The sequence below is a fragment of the Nelumbo lutea genome, chromosome 4, assembly GCF_056320005.1.
Source record: "Nelumbo lutea isolate HS-2025 chromosome 4, American lotus-T2T, whole genome shotgun sequence".
Lineage (NCBI taxonomy): Eukaryota > Viridiplantae > Streptophyta > Magnoliopsida > Proteales > Nelumbonaceae > Nelumbo > Nelumbo lutea.
This window is the reverse complement of record NC_142687.1, coordinates 29,286,525-29,307,876: the sequence shown is the minus strand read 5'-3', so window position 1 is coordinate 29,307,876 and position 21,352 is coordinate 29,286,525. Positions and strand designations below refer to the sequence as shown.

The 21,352-nt window shown below is 44.4% G+C and overlaps 1 protein-coding gene and 1 long non-coding RNA gene across 2 annotated transcripts; both read right to left on the bottom strand.

The window, feature by feature from the left end:
* Nucleotides 1-1,622: 1,622 nt before the first annotated feature.
* On the bottom strand, nt 1,623-20,544 carry LOC148854880 (glutathione reductase, chloroplastic-like). The gene is made up of 11 exons (XM_088984179.1): nt 20,079-20,544; nt 18,607-18,832; nt 18,218-18,496; nt 7,046-7,222; nt 6,897-6,950; nt 6,660-6,808; nt 4,911-4,974; nt 4,656-4,826; nt 4,432-4,569; nt 4,149-4,207; nt 1,623-2,003 (listed from the first exon to the last, which is right to left on the bottom strand). The coding sequence occupies exons 1-10, from the start codon at nt 20,450-20,452 to the stop codon at nt 4,166-4,168; spliced, it is 1,674 nt and encodes a 557-aa protein (XP_088840305.1). The 5' UTR covers nt 20,453-20,544; the 3' UTR covers nt 1,623-2,003; nt 4,149-4,165.
* Nucleotides 14,416-15,412, bottom strand: LOC148854881 (uncharacterized). The gene is made up of 2 exons (XR_016112858.1): nt 15,090-15,412; nt 14,416-14,989 (listed from the first exon to the last, which is right to left on the bottom strand). It is a non-coding gene; the product is annotated as an uncharacterized LOC148854881 (long non-coding RNA).
* Nucleotides 20,545-21,352: the final 808 nt, after the last annotated feature.

Here is a 21,352-nt window from a genome sequence, read left to right as displayed (position 1 = left end):
AAGTGGAAAGACCAACAAGCATAAAAAGGAGGAAAAGGTGATCCCATATTCCCATATACATGATATATAAGAGTAAGAAGAGAATACGTCAATGTTTTAAAAACCTACAGGTTAAGGCTATGAAGAGTAAGCACTTGAAAAATGAATGTTTCTGGGATACAAAAACTAAAAAGGATGTTTTGTGGGCATGGAGAAGAATCCTTAGGTCAAGAGATCTTCTTAAACGTGGTAATGGATGTCTTGCGGGTAATGGAAAATCTATAAATTTTTGGATTGGGTGGATGATTTTGCATGATGTTGTCGATCAGGTTTCGATTGAAAACAATAATATGTTAGATTGTGAGATAGTTGATGATGATAGGAAGGTTTGGAATGAAGGTAAATTGTATTGCCTTGTCCTCACCAACATTTGGTCAAGAATTAAGTCCATTTACATCCCAGCTGGGGGATAAACAACATAGATTGATTTGAAGGCTGAATCCGGATGGTGAATTCTCAACTAAAACAGCTTGCATAGCTAGGTGTAACTTAGTCTTAAATGTTGAATCAAATTTTAGGTGGAATGTTAATGTGTGAAAGCTAAAAGTACCCCCAAAAGTTGAAACCTTCTTGTTCTTTCTTCTCAGTAATAGACTGCCTACTAAAGATCTATTAAGAAGGGTTTGATGTTGATGGTTCGTGCAGTCACTGTGGAGGGGAGAGCATTGATCATATTTTCAAATACTGTATCATGGCAAAAACAAACTTGGATGGATATTGGTCCAGATTTCTAGGCCCCTGGGAAGATGATTTAATTTATCGATCAAAGTCTGGTGGTCAAATATTGGTAACAACAATGGATTGGACTGACCATGAGTAAGAAAGAAAAAGTTCACTTTATTCTTTGGTATTTGTGGAAGTGCAGAAACCAAAAGATCTATAAAAATAAATTTTGATACTTCCTGTAACATGGACAAATGTTCAATTGTTATTGCAAGAAATCATTTAAATGAAGTTTAAACATTAAGTGTATAATCTAGGCGTCACTACAATCAACACGACTGAACTTTTGACTGCTTGGGAAGCCCATAACTTGGCCCTAATTTTAGAGGGTTACACATCATCATTGAGGGTAACTCCAATCTCATTATCCTTTGCTTGTAACAGGTTCTTGACCCGCCATTAAGATTGAAGAACGTCATCAGCAACTGTATGGAGATGAAGGCGATACGTGAGTAAGGCGTTAGCTATGGACACATTTATCGTGGGGCGTTAGCTATAGAACATCAACAGCGAAATGTTTTCGTTGTCTTTCAAGTTTCAGTTCAACAGCTAGGGCTCTATCCCTTGGGGCCTGGAACATGTTTGATCTGGTGACTCCTAGGGACGCGCTACCGGAGGTTTGGACACTCCAAACCTGGTATTTATGTCTTCCATCTGGAGATATTTATGTCTCCCTTCGATGGGTAATTTCTGATGGTCATTTATTTGGTTGTCACTCCTGCGGTCCTACCTATGGTGCACCTTTGGTTCTTTTCCTTTTTTGATAAAGGAGCAAATCGAACATCATGTTCTGTAATTCAACAAGATGCAGAATGCTTTACCAGTAAACAAGAGAGATCATAAGTGCACCCCAGTGACCATGGCTCTTAAAAACAACTAATTTGTTCTATTCAAGAGTATGTTTATCAGTGAAGACTGAAAAGCATGATCCTTGGAAATAAAGATTTGTAAATTACTTTCAAGTTTCAATTGATCGCCTTATATCTGAGCAGTTTTTCTTACAGTATTTTAATTTGCTCTTTCATGTGACATCATCAAAAGCAGCAACTTGTTGAGAAATGGCAAGGCAGAACTAACAAGTAGGAATTACTCTGCAATAACATAGAAGGTGGAGTTTCAGTCTGCAGCAAAACTTGCACCTCGTCACTCCTCTTAGACTGCTCCCTTTCTGTACAGGATGACATTAAAGTGCAAATCCAATCTTCTGCTGGAGTTTATCTAGGAATTTCCAGGATGATGCCCTGCAGTGCAAAGCCCACAAGCAGGATTGTTTTATAAGTATCTTTGATCCATGACCAAGAATATATCCAGAAAATGGTTAAAATAGAATGTGTGCAAAAACTATAGATCTCATAACTTTGAAATTATCCACTCTTGGCCCAGTTATCCGGGGTCTTGGGAGGGATAGACTGAATATGGTTCTAAGTTCTACCTTTAGCTTTTCTTTTTTACTTTTGCATAAGTGACTGCTCGCAGACTTGAACCAGCGTTCTTACCATTACATCAAGTAATAGCCCCTAAAAGACGTATGGCCTAAGAAAATGTGAAACAGGAGAAGAAAAAAGGATGGCTGAATATTGCATCCTCATTGGCAACTAGAAACATCACCCCCAGACTCTGGTCTACTCTTCATAATTGATTGAAGTTGAATATTAACCAGTGTTTTAAAAGTGCAAGGTGCAAAAAAAGCACAAGGGCCATTTTGCACCCAAGGTGCAAGGCAAGGCAAGGCATGCACCTTTTTGAAGCAAGGCGCAAAAAAGCAAGAAATGCTAAAAACGCCAAAAAAAATGCAAAATATTAAAATTATTAAACACAATATTAATTAAAAATATAAACTTAAATTTTACTTGAAAAAGTTATTGTCTCAAATTAAAATACATAAACATAAATGTAAAACATATTTAAAATGAAATTTTAAAAATAAAATCAAACATAACATATAAAACATGGGCTCAGATCTGCTACCAATGAGCTGCTCCCACATCTCTACCCATGAGACATTACAGCTACGCATTGGGAATATCTTCTTTGTCATTGGGGAGATGCTCCTAATACACGGTAGTGGTACTCTGTGGGTAGAGATGTGGGTAGCAGATTGTAGTGATGAAACATATTCAAGCAAGCAACCCTTAATCACTTTATTTTTTTTTTAATTGCATTACTTCAAATAGCTAATGTGATACTAAACATTATGCATTCCTGATTCTGCGAGACACCTTTGTACCACAAGCCCTTCGAGGCAAACCCAAACAAGTCCATCAGTATCAGGGTCTTAAATTCTTAATTCCTATAAAAAAATATTTTATAACAGTAAAAATCTTTTATTAGGATATCTATCAAAAAGAATATCTTTTATTAGGATGAATGAATGAGCAAAGCAGAAACCTTAAAGAGCCAAGACATTTTTACTTAGTTTAACATGGCAAGAAAAGAAAATTATTAACCAAGTACCCCTGTCAACTACATATTGAACCTAGTTGCAAAAGTTCCACGCATGTTTTGCTTTATAAACAGTAAAGATGATTTGTGTGATCCCATCCAACCCCCAGGTTGTGAACTTACATGATAAAAAAAGAAAAAAAAAAAGTAGATGAAAACAAGACGTTACTGACCATAACAATAAAAACAAGACACTTTGGAAAAAAAAAAAATGAATTTAAAGCTTGGAGTCAGAGGACAAGAAATCTGTAACACAATTGAGTGAAAATAGCAGAACCATAACAAATTGGACCATCAGCTTAACAGCAGAAATTTGTGACAAAATAAAGGGATCAAAAAATCTAATCCTAGATAAAAGTTTCAATGAAGAGATGAAACACCAAATGCAGATGCAGTCCAAAATCTGCCAAAAAAAGAGACAACAGAAACATATGAAAGATTAGAGTTTGACTAAATATTTTCAATCCTTGTCCATAACACCATGTAAACACCACAGAAAAAGGGAATTCAACAGAAACGGTGGGGGTGCAACTTGAGGAGGCTCAGGTTGGAATTTTCTTAAAATTTGAATGGGCTCAGCCCGAAAACCCAAGTCTGATGCGATGTAAGTTCTTCACATTGGATGCCCGACTTGAACTCCTAAAAAATAGTCCCAATCATTTTAGAAAGAAATTGAGAGATGCCCCAATTATCTATGTAAAAATGTATGTAAATAAGGGCTCCGCATGCCAATATCAGAAAGTGGGTGTGTTCAGTGTCATTGAGCTGAACCACTTCGAACAGGGCCAGATTCCTTATCAGGATGTCAGTAAATAGACCCAAAGAAAATTCAAGCACTTAGTTCACTTGCTGTGCTAGCCTAGATTGTTCAAAAGTAAGGACCACAACTACCGGATTTTAAATCAAAATTAATAGGAAGAAGACATTCTTAAATGTACAAGTACCTGGTAAAGATTAAATGCTAAACCTTTGCTTCAGCTTTGACCTCAGCAGAAGCCTTTCCCTGCACAAAAATTTAAAAAGAAACAGGTCTTCAACAAATGCCCAATCAATTATATCTTATAATTAAAAGGAAAGTAAAGTCTAAAAACGTGTCAGTGCAAGTGACAAAGATTGAAATGATTAACAGAAACAAGCTCATCAATCATGATGCTAATCAAACCAATACATGTTCACCAAGGCTAACCTACAATATTAAGATCAAGTCATTTATGTGCCCTAACAAACCTCTGATGGAGGGTCCTTCTGGATCCTCCTAGTTGGAGTCCTCATTGTAACAAACTCCTCAGAAGCAGTGGGGTGAATACCAATTGTGGCATCGAAGTCTGCCTTGGTCAATCCAGCTTTTATAGCAACTGCAAACCCCTGAGATTTCAAGAAGATGTAACTGAAAACCATATACAACACAAACTTGGTAAAGCACCAAACTAGGAAAAGTGGAAGGCAGAAACCTGCACAATTTCTGGTGCATCTTCCCCACACATGTGCAACCCTAGAACTTTTTTTGTCTTTGCACAGATCACAAGTTTCATGAAGGTCCGGTCTGGAAGCCCAGACACAGTAGCCTTCAGTGGCCTGAAGTTGGCTGTGAAGACATCAATATCACCATATTCTTGGATAGCCTGCAAATATTATAAGAGAGAGAGAGAGAGAGATTAAGAGAAAGAAACCAACATTGTTGCAGATACAACAGCTAATGAACTCACCTGTTCTTCAGTAAGGCCAACTTGTCCAATAGGTGGCTGGGAAAATACAGCAGATGGCACAGCTCTGACAGAAGTGCAAGTAATTAGGAATTAAAAAGTTCATAAAAAAAGTCGCTTTTAACTGAACTCTAACAATTTAAAGCTGTTTTTTCGGGGAGGGATTAATTACAAGCCGATTTATAAGGGATTGTAATCTAAAGGAGCTTCTATGTACTAAAATAATTCAAACAAACCCTCATTTTAGCTTCAAAGGTTGATAACTGGAAAAGGCTTCATTAGAATAAGTATTTAAGACTAAAGAGGGTTGCAAAATGTATGTTAACTAATAGTCAACCATTATTTTTTTCACTATTGGTCAACCATTACAGATCAAAGAAATCCCTTCTCAGTTGAGTGCACAGATTAGATGGATTCCTAGGGATCTTAATCCCATGGCTGCTGGTTTAGCTAAATCAAGGGTTGAGAGGTCCTTTTAACAGCAGCATTATGCCGTTGTAGTTTTTTCCCTTGCTCTTTTTGCAGTTTGTACATCCTCTTATTTACAATAAGATAGTTAATCAGCCTACTCTCTTGTCCTTTCAAAGCCCCATAAGATGCAAGATATACAAAATGCCAAGCATATAAAGGCATGTATTTTACAAGGGAGTACAAACCAAGAAAATTGAATTTTCTAAAGGAGTCCTACTCAAAAATGATAGACTTTCATTCTAGCTCCAAGAGAAACTCAGGTATCTTAGAATGCAAAACACCACTTTAAATAGTATCAAGCTACAGCATAATCCCACAAGGCAAAGCATGCCTGAACAATGTTAAGCCCCATTCTGAAAAAAGAAAAAAAATAGAAAATTAAGGGGCAGTTTGCCTTGACCCGTGATTTTGTTTTTTGAAATAAAAGCAACTGACATATCAGCAAAAGAATCTACTTCTTTGCCGATGTGGCAGTTAGTTTTGTTTCAAACAAAATCATGCTTATTAGCAAATATCCCCCTAAACAAACAAAAAACAAAAAGCCTGAATTTAGAAAGAAATAAAATATTTTAAAAAGCCTATTAGCTCAAACAGTTAGATTATTGTGTTATTAACACAAAGGTTGTATCCTTGTATGTTGAAACCCTATCTAGACTAAACCATTTAAACTCTAAGAATCAGAGGTATAACCAATAATACTTTAAATTATAAATTGAATATCAAATTCCAAGGTTAACTTATCAAAAATTCAAACAGAGCAGCGAGTTAGGAGAAGAGGCTTGCCTAAGTCCAGGCAAGATGAGCCTCACCAGTAAGCTTAAACATGACAAAGGCCCACCTTTTAAAACCCTGATGCACATGGAGCTTTAGCAAAGCCTTTGTATAAAAAATTCATGCTTTCACAGTTTTTCTGAGGAACGGTAATTGGTAGTTCTACTGACTGAAATGAATATTAATCTTTAAATTACAAAACTAAAAAAAATGGAAAAACAGAAACAGATGTTTTCTCCCAATAATGCATGGTTTATGGGATAATGATTTAAGGGATCATGATTAAACAATAGATATGGCACTGAACAAAATAGAATAGCAGAACAGGATTCATGTAGCTGACTCCGTAGAGTTGGGAAAAGATTTAGATAATGATAGTGATGGATAACACATGGTTTATGGGATGTTTATTATGAATGCTGATTTTGTTTTGTTTATTTTGCAACATTTCCCAGTAATTTTCTCCCCTTTGAGGTATGTAAGGAATAAGTTACAAGACAGAAATAGTACCTGTAATTTGGTTTTGTGGGTTCATTGCAAAAGACAGTTTTTGCAAATGCTCCACCCTCCATCAATGCGACTGGAGTTAAATTTATTCTATCAGTAGCATCACCCACAGCCCAAATTGAAGGAACTGATGTCTGGGAGTATTCATCAACCTGAAGAAAATATAATTAGTGAGAAAAAAGTACCTCTCAGTTACAATCCTGATAATAATAAAATAATAAACACTGAATCAGAAATTACCTCTATAGCTCCATTGTCAGCCATTCTCACCCCAACTGTCTCCAGTCCCAAGTTCTAGAAGGCAATAAGACGTCAAGTCACAATCTTAAACAGGTTTGCTCATCACTTGAACACAAAGTTAAAATTTTGGAAAAAGTTATATGCCAAACCTTTGTGTTTGGCCTTCGTCCTGTTGCAAACATGATATGTGAGAAGCCATCAATAGTTCCTTTGTTAGTCTTCAAAGAAAGTGAACCATCTGGTGATTTAAGGATTGCCTGGGGGGATTCCTCAGTATGGAATTCAATTCCTCTTACAGACATCTGTTCAGCAACAAAATCCCTGATCTGTGCAAATTGAGATTTGAGAACATGAGGCACAAAGATTTTATATTTATGTCCAACTTGAATTCAGGGAATGCTTGGAAGGCATATCCCTTTTACATGAAATGCTGCAATTATATAGCACATCTTTAAAATTTGAAGTTTTAACATGTTTCAGGTTCATAATAGCATTCTATAGCATCTAATCAAATGTTTTCCTTATATGGTATTATATTGGAACGCATCTTAAATTGTTAAATATAGCTTACTTTTAATTTGCATGGTTTCTGTCAGGGTTGATGACTCCTGATCGAGGAAGATTTGACCCGACCCCTTGGCCATGCGACACGTGGAAGCAACCGAGAGTAACCTGGCAGAAACGCCAGCTCGGCACGGCAGCAGGCCCACAACCCGAGCTCCGAACTAAAGAGCCGAGCTCCCTCGAAGGAACCTGCAACCCAAGCTCCGAACTAAAGGGGTAGTTCGGGCCATACTCCTATCCGAACTCAAGACTTCACATTAAAAGACCACTTCGGCTCCAAATTGCCTGACTGAGCAACCGTACTTGACGCCCAAGAGACCGTACACAGAAGCGACACACCTGACCAATCAAAGAACTGACACATGACAACTGCCATCCGACGACCACCTACCACCGCCATCCCAGACGGACAGAGGCGGCCCTGGCAACTGGCAGTGGAGGTTATGACATCCGAACTGGCAGTTGACAGAAGGAAGTGACCCGATCTGGCAGACGTAATGATGCCCGAACTGGCAGAGGCATGAAAGTGAGCACCCAAGGTGATTATAAAAGGCCCCCATCTCACAAAGAAGAGGGTATGTGATTCTTGCGTTTTTTGGTCTTAGAATTCCTCATTTCCCTTGCCTTCTGAAGAACACTAACTTGAGCTTCGGAGTATTCCGACTGGGTTCCTCCCCGGAAGCCTCCATTTTCTTCCTTGTTTCAGGCACCTCCGATCTCGTTAGAAGTGAGGTAACCGGCAGCTAGGACAGACCGGATCGAGAATCATCAATTGGTGCCGTCTGTGGGAACACTTCAAAAAGCCTCCCCTAACCTTTAACTCTCTCCCTCTCTCTCTCTCTCTCTCTCTCTCTCTCTCTCTCTCTCAAACCTTAGCTTCCATGGCTTCTCCTAGCAACAGCAGGCACAACCTGAATGTTGTAGGGGAACACCCCCAGCCCGCCACTGTGTGCATAGGACAGTTCACCATCCCCCTATCGACGGACGGAATCCCTAGCCTCAGCGCACCAAGCATGGTGGCGCCTGTGAATGTTCCCCTTCCTCTCCCTGTCGAGACAACCTTTGCCAAACCAACTGTTGTCCCTCTAGCGACTAGCCAAAACCAGTTTGATGACTTGACGCGGTGCATGCGGGCAATGCAAGCCCAAATGCAGCAGTTCCAACAGCATCAGCTCCAGCGGCACCAAGTACTGCACCATATCTCTCAGTATCACTATCAATAGCAGTTCCCCCAACTGCCTCTGAACCAACCACAGCTTCCACCTCGGAACCCCACTCCGAAGCAGATTAAGCCCTCCCCTCAGGGCGGACGCCTTCACCAAGGAGAAGCCTCCCGAGGTCAAAACCCCTCCAAGAACTAGGCCTCATCCCCGGGCCGGAGGGAAAGACTAATCACCCCCGTCTCGCAGCTCGTTGGCGGATCGGGAACCTCCTTGCCAGCCAAGTCAGCACCTCCGCACTCCAAGTCTGAGCTCCCGCCCACAGAGAACTGATTCAGCGTCCTAGCGGCGGACTACCAACAGTCCGGGCCCATCGAGCTTGGCAACACCGAGGCCAGCAACACCAGTACCAGGACCTCTAAGCAACAACGAAGACGCCGGTGAAGTCGCCGAACTACCACCCGCGTCCTACCCGAGCTCCGAGGTAAAGAAGAAACAATCTCAGATGAGGTAAAAGCTGCCCCTATTCTCTCAGTCCCTTCCCCCCTCTCATCAGAACTCCTTGCAGTCCCCATGCCCAGAGATTTCAAACTCCCCTCTCTAGACAAGTATAATGGGTCCTTCGACCCCAACGACCACGTCGATGCCTTCCAATCCCAAATGCACCTGGCAAGGGCCAGTGAATCCTACATGTGCGTGGCCTTCACTACCACCTTCAGGGGGGTGGCCCGTACCTGGTACAGGAACTTGGCCCTCGAGTCAATAAGAAGCTGGACCTAGTTCGTGCAGATCTTCACCGCGCACTTCGTTACCAGCAAGCAGTGCCCCAGGACCAAGGAGAGCATCTTCGGAGTAGTCCAGAGAGAAAGAGAGTCCATCCGGGGCTACATCAAGCGGTTCAATGACGCATGCTTGCAGATACCGCGACTAGACCCCACAGTGCAACTCGCAGCAGCCAAGAGAGGAGTGACACACAAGGAGTTCAAGTGGCACATGGTAGTTAGCCAGCCTGTGACCGTGGCTGAATTCCTCAAGCTCGCAGACAAATTCATGAGAACAGAGGAGGAGATCAACCAAAGGACTGAAAGCGAGATTGAGAAAAGGAAGAGGGAAGGCGAGCCCTCCAACCCAGACATTAGAAGAAGGAAAGACCCAACTCGGGAGACGAAGCCAAGCCATCCGTTCTGAGCTCCCTTAGCAGCTCGGGCGGACTACACACCCTTGAACATGAAGCGGGCCGAGATCTTAATGACAATCAAAGACGCCCCATATGTGAAGTGGCCACCTCGTCTGAAAGAAAACCCGAACGAGAGGAATAAAAACTTGTACTGCAGTTTCCATAGGGATCACGGTCATAGCACTGAACATTGTAGTAATCTCCGCGACGAGATAGAGGAACTTATCCGTCGCGGGTATCTATGAAATTTTGTACAACACAATAATAATAATAATAATAGTAATAAGCCAGGTCGGCAGGGAGAGCACAGCAAAGACGCTCCCGAGTCCAGCAGTCGGCCAACAGAACCACAGAAGCAGCCCTCGGGAGAAAGACCAGTTTAGGGAACAATCCACATGATCGTTGGAGGATCAATCGTGGCAAGGTGCACCTCGGCAGCAGCTCGCGCGTCAACCCGGGAGGCCGCCAAAGGAGCGAAATCCCCCGAAGCGGCCTAGGACAGAAGACCCCATATTCTTCACCGAAAACGATGCGCATGGGGTCCACTACCCCCATGATGACGCACCTGCCATAAAAATGAAGATCAACGACTTCGAAGTCCGACGGGTACTCATTGACTCCGGCAGTTCGGCAGACATCCTCTTTAAAGCGGCCTTCGACAAACTCCAATTCCAGAGAGTGACTTAAAACCCGCGAACACCCCGCTTGTCCGCTTCAGCGGAGAAGAGGTCAGACCCCTGGGAAAAGTCACAATACCTTTGGAAGTCGGCATGTGGCCTAGCATGGTAAGACTCGGTCACAATTTCTTGGTGGTCGCGACCCCCTCCCCCTACAATGCCATAGTAGGTCGGCCGATCACCCACGCTTTAAAAGTTGTGGTGTCCACTTACTAGTTGACCATGAAGTTCCCAACGAACTTCGGCATAGAGGTAGTGCGGGGCGACCAGCTCGAGTCCCGCAAGTGCTACATTGCCGCCCTCAAAGGAAATGCCAAGATAACCAGCGACCTCGAACTGGAGCGAGCTGCACCAACAGAGGAAATTGTTCCCATTTCTGTCTCCGTAGAGGACCCCGCCATACTACTTCAGGTCGGAGCATCCCTTGAAGAACCCCTGCGATCCGAACTGGTACGCTTCTTACTCAGTAACTTAGATGTTTTCGCTTGGTCAAAGGCAGAAATGCCCAGCATAGACCCTATGCTCATAACTCACAAGCTCAGTACTGACCCTGTAGTCAGACCCGTTAGACAGAAAAAACGAAACTTAGCCCTAGAACGCTGGAGGGCGGTCATGAGGAGGTCGAGAAGCTCCTCGCAACAGACTTTATAAGGGAAGTTCATTACCCGAGCTGGGTAGCCAACCCAGTTCTGGTAAAAAAGGCAAATGGAAAGTGGCGCATGTGCGTCAACTACACCGACCTGAACCGAACTTGCCCGAAAGATTGCTTCCCCCTCCCCATGATTGACTGCCTAGTGGACGCGACCTTGGGACATGAGTTGCTAAGCTTCCTGGATGCCTACTCGGGCTACAATATCAGGATGGACCCGTCTGATGAGGAAAAAAACCACCTTCATAACCGAGTTCGGCCTGTACTGCTACAAGGTCATGCCCTTTGGACTGAAAAATGCTGGGGCGACCTTCCAAAGACTCGTGAATAAGTTGTTTCAGCCCTTAATTGGCACGAAGATAGAATGTTATGTAGATGACATGGTCGTTAAGACACAGTTTTCGCATGAATTAATACAAGACTTGCACTTTGTCTTTCAAATTCTGCGTCAATTTAGCATGAAATTAAACCCAAACAAGTGTGTCTTCGGTGTCACATCAGGTAAGTTCCTAGGGTACATCATCAACCGGCGCGGTATTGAGGACAACCCGGACAAAATAAAGGCCATCCTAGATATGAGACCACCCCGAAAAGTAAAAGAGGTTCAGAGGCTAAATGGCAGGATAGCCGCTCTAAGTTGCTTCATGTCTAAGTTAGCGGACCGTTGCCTGCCCTTCTTCAAGGCAATAAAAGGCAAAGGGTTTGAGTGGAACCCGAACTGCTAGCTCGCATTTGACGAGCTCAAGAAGTACCTCGCCAGCATCCCGGTGTTGACCCGGCCCGAAGAGGGCGATGTTTTAGAATTGTACCTTTCGGCAAACGACGAAGTGGTCAGTTCGGTACTAATAAAGGAAGCAGATCGGGTCCAATGACCCATCTACTATGTTAGTAAGATATTGCAGGGAGTAGAAATGAGATATCCAGAGATAGAAAAGCTGGCCTATGCGCTGGTCATTGCAGCCTGTAAACTCCGCCCGTATTTCTAAGCTCATACCATCACCGTCCTCACCGACAAGCCCTTGAGGCAAGCAAGTATTACTCAGGCCCGAGGTCTCTAGACGATTGACAAAGTGAGCCATCGAACTCAGTGAGTACGACCTCTAGTACAAGCCCCGAACCGCCATCAAAGCCCAAGCCTTGGCGGATTTCGTTACAGAATGCATGTTCTGCTCCGAGGACCTTGGCCCGGTTGAGCACAGGGCTCCCAGTTCGGGTGAGCTCGGTGCTCCCAGGCCGGCTGAGTTCGAGCCCCATGAGGTCGCACCCAGTTCGATATCTCTCCTGGTTAGGCCAAGCGCGAACTGGGATGAAGAGCCCTGGATCTTTCACGTAGATGGCTCCTCAAACCAGCAAGGCAGCGGAGCCGGTGAAGTTCTTCGCGGTCCGAGTGGCACGAAACTGGAGTACGCACTACGCTTTGAGTTCGCGGCATCCAACAATGAGGCGGAATACGAAGCGTTAAAAGCAGGGCTAGCTCTGGCGCAAGAGGTGAAGGCAAAACACATAGTTATATGCAGCGATTCCCAGCTCGTGGTCAACCAAGTCACAGAAGAATACGAAGCCCGCGAGCCAGCTATGATCGCCTACTTGGCAAAGGTAAGGGAAACACTGCTTAGCTTCCAGTCACACTTCATCAAGAAAATCACGAGGTCAGAGAACACTGAGGTCGACGCCCTATCCTAGCTAGCCAACACCGACGACAACACCATGAGAACTGTGTACATAGAGGAGTTACCTCGGCCTAGCATTCTCCGGGGGGTAGAGGAGGTCGCTCCTGTCGCACAAGCAGAACCAAGCTGGATTGATCCACTCGCAAGCTTCCTGCTACATGGAACCCTCCGCACAGAACGCAACGCCGCCAGGAGGGTATAGCGTTAGGCAGCCAAGTACGTCATGATACACGGACGGTTGCACCGAAGATCCTACACACTCCCCTACCTGCGCTGCTTGTGACCTCCCGAAGGCAAGCTCGTACTCCGCGACATTCATGAAGGCCTATGTGGCGGACACTTGGGGGGCAGGGTCATCGCTCAAAAGGCACTACGACAGGGGTACTATTGGCCAACAATGAAAGCAGACGCCGTCGGGCTAATCAAGAAGTGCCAGAAGTGCTAGAAGCACGCCACTATTCACCATCGGCCCATCGCCGACCTCAAGTACCTCACCAGCCCATGGCCCTTCGCACAATGGAGTATCGACCTACTCGGGCCATTCCCGACAGCAACAGGAGGAAGGAAGTTCCTAGTAGTGGCAGTAGACTACTGCACCAAGTGGGTTGAAGTCGAAACGCTCGTAACCATCACAGCTTAGAATGTCCAGAACCACTTATGGAAGAACATAGTGTGCCGCTTCGGGCTACCTCGGGTGCTGATCTCCGACAACGGTAAGCAGTTCAAAGACATCAAATTCCAAGAGTGGTGCTAAGGAATGGGGATCCGACAAAACTTCACATCGGTTGCGCACCCACAAGCAAACGGTCAGGCAAAAGTCACGAATAGAGCTATCCTCCGCGGACTAAAAGCCAGGCTAGACCGAGCTAAAGGACTATGGGCGAACGAGCTACCCAATGTCCTATGGGCCTACCGAACTACAAAGAAGACCGCCACCGGAGAAACTCCTTTCAACCTCACCTACGACACGGAGGCAGTCATCCCAGCCGAAATCGAGATCCCCTCGCTTCGGTTGGAAGCATACAACGACAATACTAATAATGATGAGCTACATACCAACCTCGACCTACTTGACGAGGTGAAGGACCTCGCATACATCAGAACCGTAGTATACCAGCAAAGGGTAGCTCGGTACTACAACGCCAGAGTTAAGAAACGAAACTTTCGCGTCGGCGACCTAGTCCTCCGCAAAATCATGGTACTTGAGCCCAACGTTGGCAAACTCGGGCCGAACTGGGAAGGACCCTACCGAGTGAAGAGAGTACTCGGGGGAGCGTACGAGCTTGAGACCCTGGAAGGTAAGCAGATACCCCGGGCATGGAACATCGTCAACTTAAGACGGTTTTACTTATAAGTTAACAAACTAAGTAGGCCATGAGCCACTGCCGAGCTAGCAAAAATCTCGACACCCTAAGGCCCAGAATGTCGAGCTAACAAGGACCTCGGCACCAAAAGGGGCAGAATACCGAGCTGAAGATGACCTCGGCACATCATCAACGAAAGCAATCTGGTGCAGAGAACAGATCGAGCACATAGCCTTACTATGTTAACTCGCCTCGGGGCACAAGTCTAGCAGCTCGGGTATAGTGACTTCGACAAATGGAGAATATTTGCACAACATATTTGGACAGAAAAAATACTTCATTGCTAAATGTTTGCTTTATAGTGTTTAAAAATTAAAAAAAAAAAAGAAAAACAAAAGACACAAACGAGCTCACAAGCCCAGAGGTCAATCTTCCTCGCCTTCAGAAGGGGCTTCGACAACACCCGAAGGACCCGCTTCGTCTTCGAAATCCACATCGTCATCAGCTGCGGCAGCCATCTCCTCAGTGATGCGTGAGGTGGTTATGCGCTGATATCGAGGTCGGGGTACATGTTCCTTATCATCCATCGGCTCAACTTGAAACCCCGCCTGTACAAGCCCACCATCATGTCGTCAAAGCGTGGCGAGGCAATATAATCCTCAACAGCTTTCGCCTTCGCCTCCTCAACAGCTTGAGAAAAGATATGTGTCTTCTCCCTAATGTCTTCTTGAAGGTACTCGACTTGATGCTCCAGGTCCAACTTCAGATCGGCCATATGCCTCACCACCATTCCTAAGGCCTCTTTGTCTCTCTGAGACCTCGATAGCCCAGCTTCTGCCCGTCTCAAGCGTCTCTCCGCCTGGATCGCCATGGCGTGGATAGAGGAGTTCACCTGCTAGAACGGGGACAAATCAGCCCGGCAAAATAAATAAATAAATAAAAAAAAAACCCACTCCGACTTTCCACCATGGCATGAGTTGCAGGCCGAGCACCTATGAGATTGATAGGGAGATCGGCCCACTACGCGACCTCCTCAGGACAAGTGGCGGCCTTGCTTTTTCGGAGTAGCCCGGCGTCAGCATGCTCCCAATCCCACCGTGGCTCCCCGAGCCCGAAGGCGCAGCCCAGGCATAGGGAGCCCCTACCGCCTCTTGAACTGAAGGGGGCACCTCGGGCTCCCCAAGAGGCTCCGTCCTCCGTACCTCGGGCTCCGCCACCCGAGAAGGATCGGCGCGAACTCGCTTAGCAACTCACTTCTTCCGCTTCATGCCAGCAAACAAGTTCGCACCTCGAGTCTTGTCTACCTCCATAACACCTGCAAAAAGGAGCTCGGCATCAAAAGACAGGAATAAAAGCGAAAATAAAAGTATCTTTATCCAACCAAGAAACCTACCCGAACTCAGACCGGCCTGAATGAGTTTATCCTCCGTTAGATAGGCTTCGCATTTTAGCCCAAGCCGAGCCCAGTCCCGGAGGCCCTTCACTGTATCTTCATCTAAAACAACATCGGGGTCAGGAGCGGCCAAACCCCACTCAGTAGGAAACGGCCACCCCGTAGCACTTTGAACCACGAATTAGTCCCGCTTCCACGCCAAGACCTTGTTTGGGAGATCGTGTAAGGGCTTGAAGCTCAGGCGAGGTGACAAGTAGTACGCCCTCCTACGCTCGGGCAGGGGACCCGCTTGTTTCTTAAGCATGAGAATAGTAGAAAAATTTTCTAAGTCCAAAGGAAGGCAGTGCTCACAGCAAAGGGAGATGGTCCCGACAAGGTTGCGGATAGAGTTCGGGTGAAGAAGACCTATAGTGACGCCGAAGTGGTTCATAACCTCGACGATTAGAGGATGAAAGAGAAGGCGCAGCCCGGCAACAAGCTGCTCCCAGAATATCACGATGTCATCCGGACCGTGCTCCCAAGGAAAGTTGCCCAAGGGTAAAAAGCAAGTATACTCCCCGGGCAGGTTGTACTGGACGATAAGGGACCAAAGACTTTCGGACGTCATAGTAGAGGGTCCTAACTTGTCTGGCACCCGACCTCGACGAGAGGTGGATGCCAAACTACCCCAGGTGACTCGGCCTACGGGCTCAAACTCAAGCTCTTCCTCGAGCTCTACCTCGGGCCTCGCCTCGAACTCACTAAGGCCGTTAGGGGTAGCAGCTCGGTTCGTAGAACTAGCGTCTGACCCCCCCAGAGGGCTATTCGTGCTACTAAAACTAGACATCGAAAACAAAGAAAGTTGAGGACTCACCAGAGAAAGCTACCGAACTAAAGACGAGTGACGCGAGCTGGCCGGCTTGGATGTGAGCTCAAGGAACTAACGCTGAAGGATAACAGAGGAAAGTGACTGAGGCTCCCCCCACTATTTAAAGCCACTGTACCAGCGCATCAACGGCCAAGATCGAAACCATCCAACGGCTCCCCGCAAAGTCAGCTGTGCACTCCCCAACGAAAAGACACTTTGGCACAAACGTTCGAAAATTCGAAATTGTTTGGCGCGCACGTTCAAAAATTTTTAAATTTGAAAATCATTGGCGCGCGTGAGCCACACGCAGCCCGGGACTGACCCCTGGTCGAGCCAAGCCAACCCCGATTGAGCCGAGAACACAAACAGACCGAAGCAGAAAAGTTCCTGATCAAGGCCAAAGTGTCCCGAGGCAAATCCACCTGTCATCCCGTGAACTCCCCACGCCGGGTCAAGACCCCGAGCACGGGGAGTGTAGGCAATTGATGGAGGAAGATTTGACCCGACCCCTTGGCCATGCGACACGTGGAAGCAACCAAGAGTGACCTGGTAGAAACGCCAGCTCGGCACGGCAGCAGGCCCACAACCCGAGCTCCGAACTAAAGAGTCGAGTTCCCTCGTAGGAACCTACAACCCGAGCTCCAAACTAAAGAGTCCCGAGCTCTCCCTTCGAGGTCCTGAGCCTTACAAGCACCAAAGGCAAAAAACCTGAACTGCTCGCCCAGGGGTAGTTCGGGCCATACTCCTATCCGAACTCAAGACTTCACATTAAAAGACCACTTCGTCTCCAAATTGCCTGACTGAGCAACCGTACCTGACGCCCAGGACGCCGTACACGGATGCGGCGCACCTGACCGATCAGAGGACTGACACATGACAGTCGCCATCCGATAGCCACCTGCCACCTCCATCCCAGACGGGCAAAGGCGGCCCTGGCAACTGGCAGTGGAGGTTATGACACCCGAACTGGCAACTGGTAGTGGAGGGTTATGACACCCAAACTGATAGTTGACAGAAGGAAGTGATCCGATCTGGCAGAGGTAATGATGCCCGAACTAGCAGAGGCATGGAAGTGAGCACCCAGGGTGATTATAGAAGGCCCCCATCTCACAAAGAAGAGGGTATGTGATTCTTGCGTTTTCTGGTCTTAGAATTCCTCATTTCCCTTGCCTTCTGAAGAACACTAACTTGAGCTTCGGAGTATTCCAACCGAGTTCCTCCCCGGAAGCCTCCATTTTCTTCTTTGTTTCAAGCACCTCCGATCTCTTCAGAAGTGAGGTAACCGGCAGCTAGGATAGACCGGATCGCGCATCATCAACTCCATTTACCAATAACAGGTTGAAGCATGGTTTCGAATGTTGGTGAAATTTCATGAAATTTTGGTCTCAAACAGGGTCATCAATATTTGAGCAGATCTATGTTACTCAGATACAGCAATAACACAGCCGGACACTGTCAGATGTGAAATTTATACCAAAAGTTGAAATATCAGAACTTATCAAAAAACAAGTTCAAGTATCAAACACCATACAGCACCATTATACAGAAACCAAAAGGTACTATTAGACCAGATTTATTTTGGCTGAAATTTTCAGAATATTATCAGATATAAATAAAATACTACAAAATATTTTGTTGTAAACTTTTGCATAACATTCCAAGTTTTCAGAAAATTACCTCATGGACCAATGGTCCAAAATGACCTAGATTTTCAAAATATAAAACATTGGATTGAAAAACCAACAGTAGTTGTCTTCCTATTTACTAGATAATCCTTAATCTAATAAAATTACACAGAAACTCATGCAAAACCATGTAGATATATGATACCCTCATAAGCATTAATCAAATAAGAAAACATTTTTCTGTGGCTTCATTACCTCTTCATCAAAGCCTCTTAAAACTTTCTTCTGTCGGATAAAAACGTGCACTTCACTTTTCAAGCCATTGAAAATGCCAGCAAACTCCAAAGCAATATATCCACCCCCAACTATTGCAATCTTCTCAGGCTTTGATGGTAAATCAAGGGCCATGTCAGAATCTATGGCATACTCACTTCCAGGAATATCAGGAATGAAGGGCCGTCCACCAACAGCTATCAGTATGTGTCTCGCAGAATAGAGTTTCCCATCTACGTCTACAGTGTGCGGGTCTACAACCTGTGGATGGCATCATTAAGATCCAGATCTTGCAACACTATTACTGGAAACACATGTTTCAGTAGCAAACTATCTTTAAAATTTAACCTTTTCTGAGAACGTCATCCAACCTTTCCACGACCTTCAATTAATGTAACGCCTGCATTTTTCAGAACATTCTTGTAGATTCCAGTAAGGCGCTGCAACTCAGCATTCTTGTTAGCAATCAAGGTTCTCCAATCATGTACAGGGTCAACCTCATATTTCCACCCAAAGTTACAGCTCTCTTCAAAATCATGAGAGTATTTGGACGCATAAACAAGTAATTTCTTTGGAACACATCCTCGAAGTACACATCTGCAAAATTAGAAGCAAATAATACTCATTACCTTTACCTCTACTAAAGTCAATTTTCCAATCTAGCCCTTGATAGGCAAAGGATGATATGGAATAAAGAAAATGGAACATATAAAAGGCTGTCCCCACCACAAATCATACTAGAATTTAGTTTTATCACCAAAATGAACATCATAACTTATGTTTTGCAGGAAAAAACTGAGAGAATATAGCTTTCCCAAGGAGAGGGCTTTAGCATTCAAACGTGCATCCCAACCATTAGTGGAAAGACCATGGATGCTATTGATCAAAACAGGCCACAACTTGTCCAAGTTTAAAAGAATAGTTCTTTTTCCATATAACTAGCTTCTTACAAATAGGTAAGCTAGCTTTGCATATTTGTTTTCAACAACCTGTATTTTAACTGTTGATCGTTATCAAGATGATTTTCATCAAGCACCACTATAGAAATTAAAGTAAAATATAATAAAAGGTTGTTGGCTGAACTTGTTTTCTACTATATAAGATAAAATATGTAGCCATCCTATGAATGGAGTTCCAGCTTTTGATCAAACAATCCTATCCTCTTGATATAAGATGGTTGGAGAACAAGAAAAACACGTCGTGTGGTTTACCAACTTAATTCTGAATATTCAGTATAGAAGTCACGTACTGCAACCAAATCCTGATCAGCGTTCAATCATTGAAACCAATGTTTGGTTGAGGCAAATTTACTTGCATTAGTACAAATGCATGGGAATGCAAAATTAAAAAAATGCAAATTCTTATTTAATTTTATTTTGGATTTTACTTTATTCTGCTTCATGTCTTAATTTACTTCATTTGTACTGCAATCAAACAAAATAACTTAAAATTTCAAATAAAAATAGGTCAGAATTTACACTCAAATCATTTGCACTGCCATGGTTCTGCATCAGTACAAATTCATTTGCATTGCAATCAAACACAGCCAAAGAAATAAAAATACAATTCTAGCCATCTTACCTTTTAAGATTAAAACACAAGTTTTCAAAGCCTAGAGAGGGAGAAAATTAAAAACTCATGTTCACCTATTATCATGCTGCAGACGCTACCATACACCCAAAATAAAATAAATAGATAAGTGAATTTTTCTCAGTTTTTAATTCTCCCCCTCATGCAGCTAGAACCCACAGAGATCAAAAGCAATAAACAGAAGACAGACTACCCAGCTGCAACTCAAAATCACCAAATAGAGAAGAGAAGCGAATAAAGTCTTGCAACTTACGTTCCACCGACACCACCAGCGTTATCGCTAGAGATTGTAGCAAAGGGAAGCTCACAGATAGCAACGGAGGAACCATAACTTGCAGCGAAACGCGACGCCCGCACACCACCGCTCCCAGCACCTACCGTGAAAAGGTCGAAATCGTAGTGTCGAGGCTCCGCACCGTTTTCGGACTCCGCTCGGACTGTGAAGCACCGATACGGGATGAAGAAACGACAGCCCCCAGAGGGAGACTTTATGCCCCTGAAGTGAAAGCATGGCGAGGAATTCGGTGACAGATATCTCGGTGAGATACGAGGAGGGAATTTTTTGCAGAGGTGTTGAAGGGTTGAAGAAGAAAAGGTGACCTTCGGTGCCCCAATCGACGAGGCCATCGTCTTCTGTCTTCTGTCTCAATGGAATGCACTTGAACAAAAATCCGCCCCTCTTCTGTCTTCTGGAACTTGGATATTGATGGATTAGTCGATAGTCGATTGTTTTAAAAATACCCCCTATTTATTTCTGACAATTGACCAATTACTCCCTATCGTTTGGATTCCATCCGCTCACATATCACACCACGTGACTACTGTTCTATTTTTGATAAAATGACAATAATACTTTCATTACTATTGTTGATTTATCGTTAAAATCTTTTCCAATGTCGGAATGTTTTCAATAGCTCTCCTTGGTGAAGTGGCTCTCATTCATCAGCATGAATTATGGGCAAGTCGCAAACCCTTCCCCACCTTAGGAGACAGCAAAACTACTCCAAAAGGGGATGGGTGTTACCAATTTAGGAAATGTCTGGTTCGCATTGGTCACCTCTCTGTGCCTCTATGCAGCCCTGAAATTCCACCGTTGAATCCAGCCCAACCCATTCACAACCACCTCGCACCAGCCAACATCAGTAAACTTCTTTCGGTGGGAACCTCTCCTTGTCCTTCCTTAATCTCAGTCCCAGGCGATGCTGAAGGGGAGAGGTGGATGATATAGTATATGTTTGATATCGATGCTGCAGGTATATGCAGTATGCATGCAAATATATTACTACTATTTTCTGAAGTACCGATTTTTTATAGAAAAGCCGCTTCAAATGTATTACTATTTTCTGAAATACCGATTTTTCCAATGTAATGAACAACGGCATTGTTGGAGTGGTAGTCTATGACGCCCCAATGGGACAAGAATCCACCTTTAATGATCGTAAACACCAAACACCACAACTGAATTGCAAACCATTCCCTTCTTCATCCATTTGGACTTAGCTTTTTGTGTTCAGTCCAGTCAGTACC

Excerpts from the sequence above, each read along its gene's own strand:
- LOC148854880 (XM_088984179.1), bottom strand. The coding sequence starts at position 20,452 with ATGGCCTCGTCGATTGGGGCACCGAAGGTCACCTTTTCTTCTTCAACC. Across the intron at positions 7,223-18,217 it reads TAAGAGGCTTTGATGAAGAG|ATCAGGGATTTTGTTGCTGA; the intron begins GTAATGAAGCCA and ends CAATTTGCACAG. Across the intron at positions 4,975-6,659 it reads CCCACAAAACCAAATTACAG|AGCTGTGCCATCTGCTGTAT; the intron begins GTACTATTTCTG and ends CACTTCTGTCAG.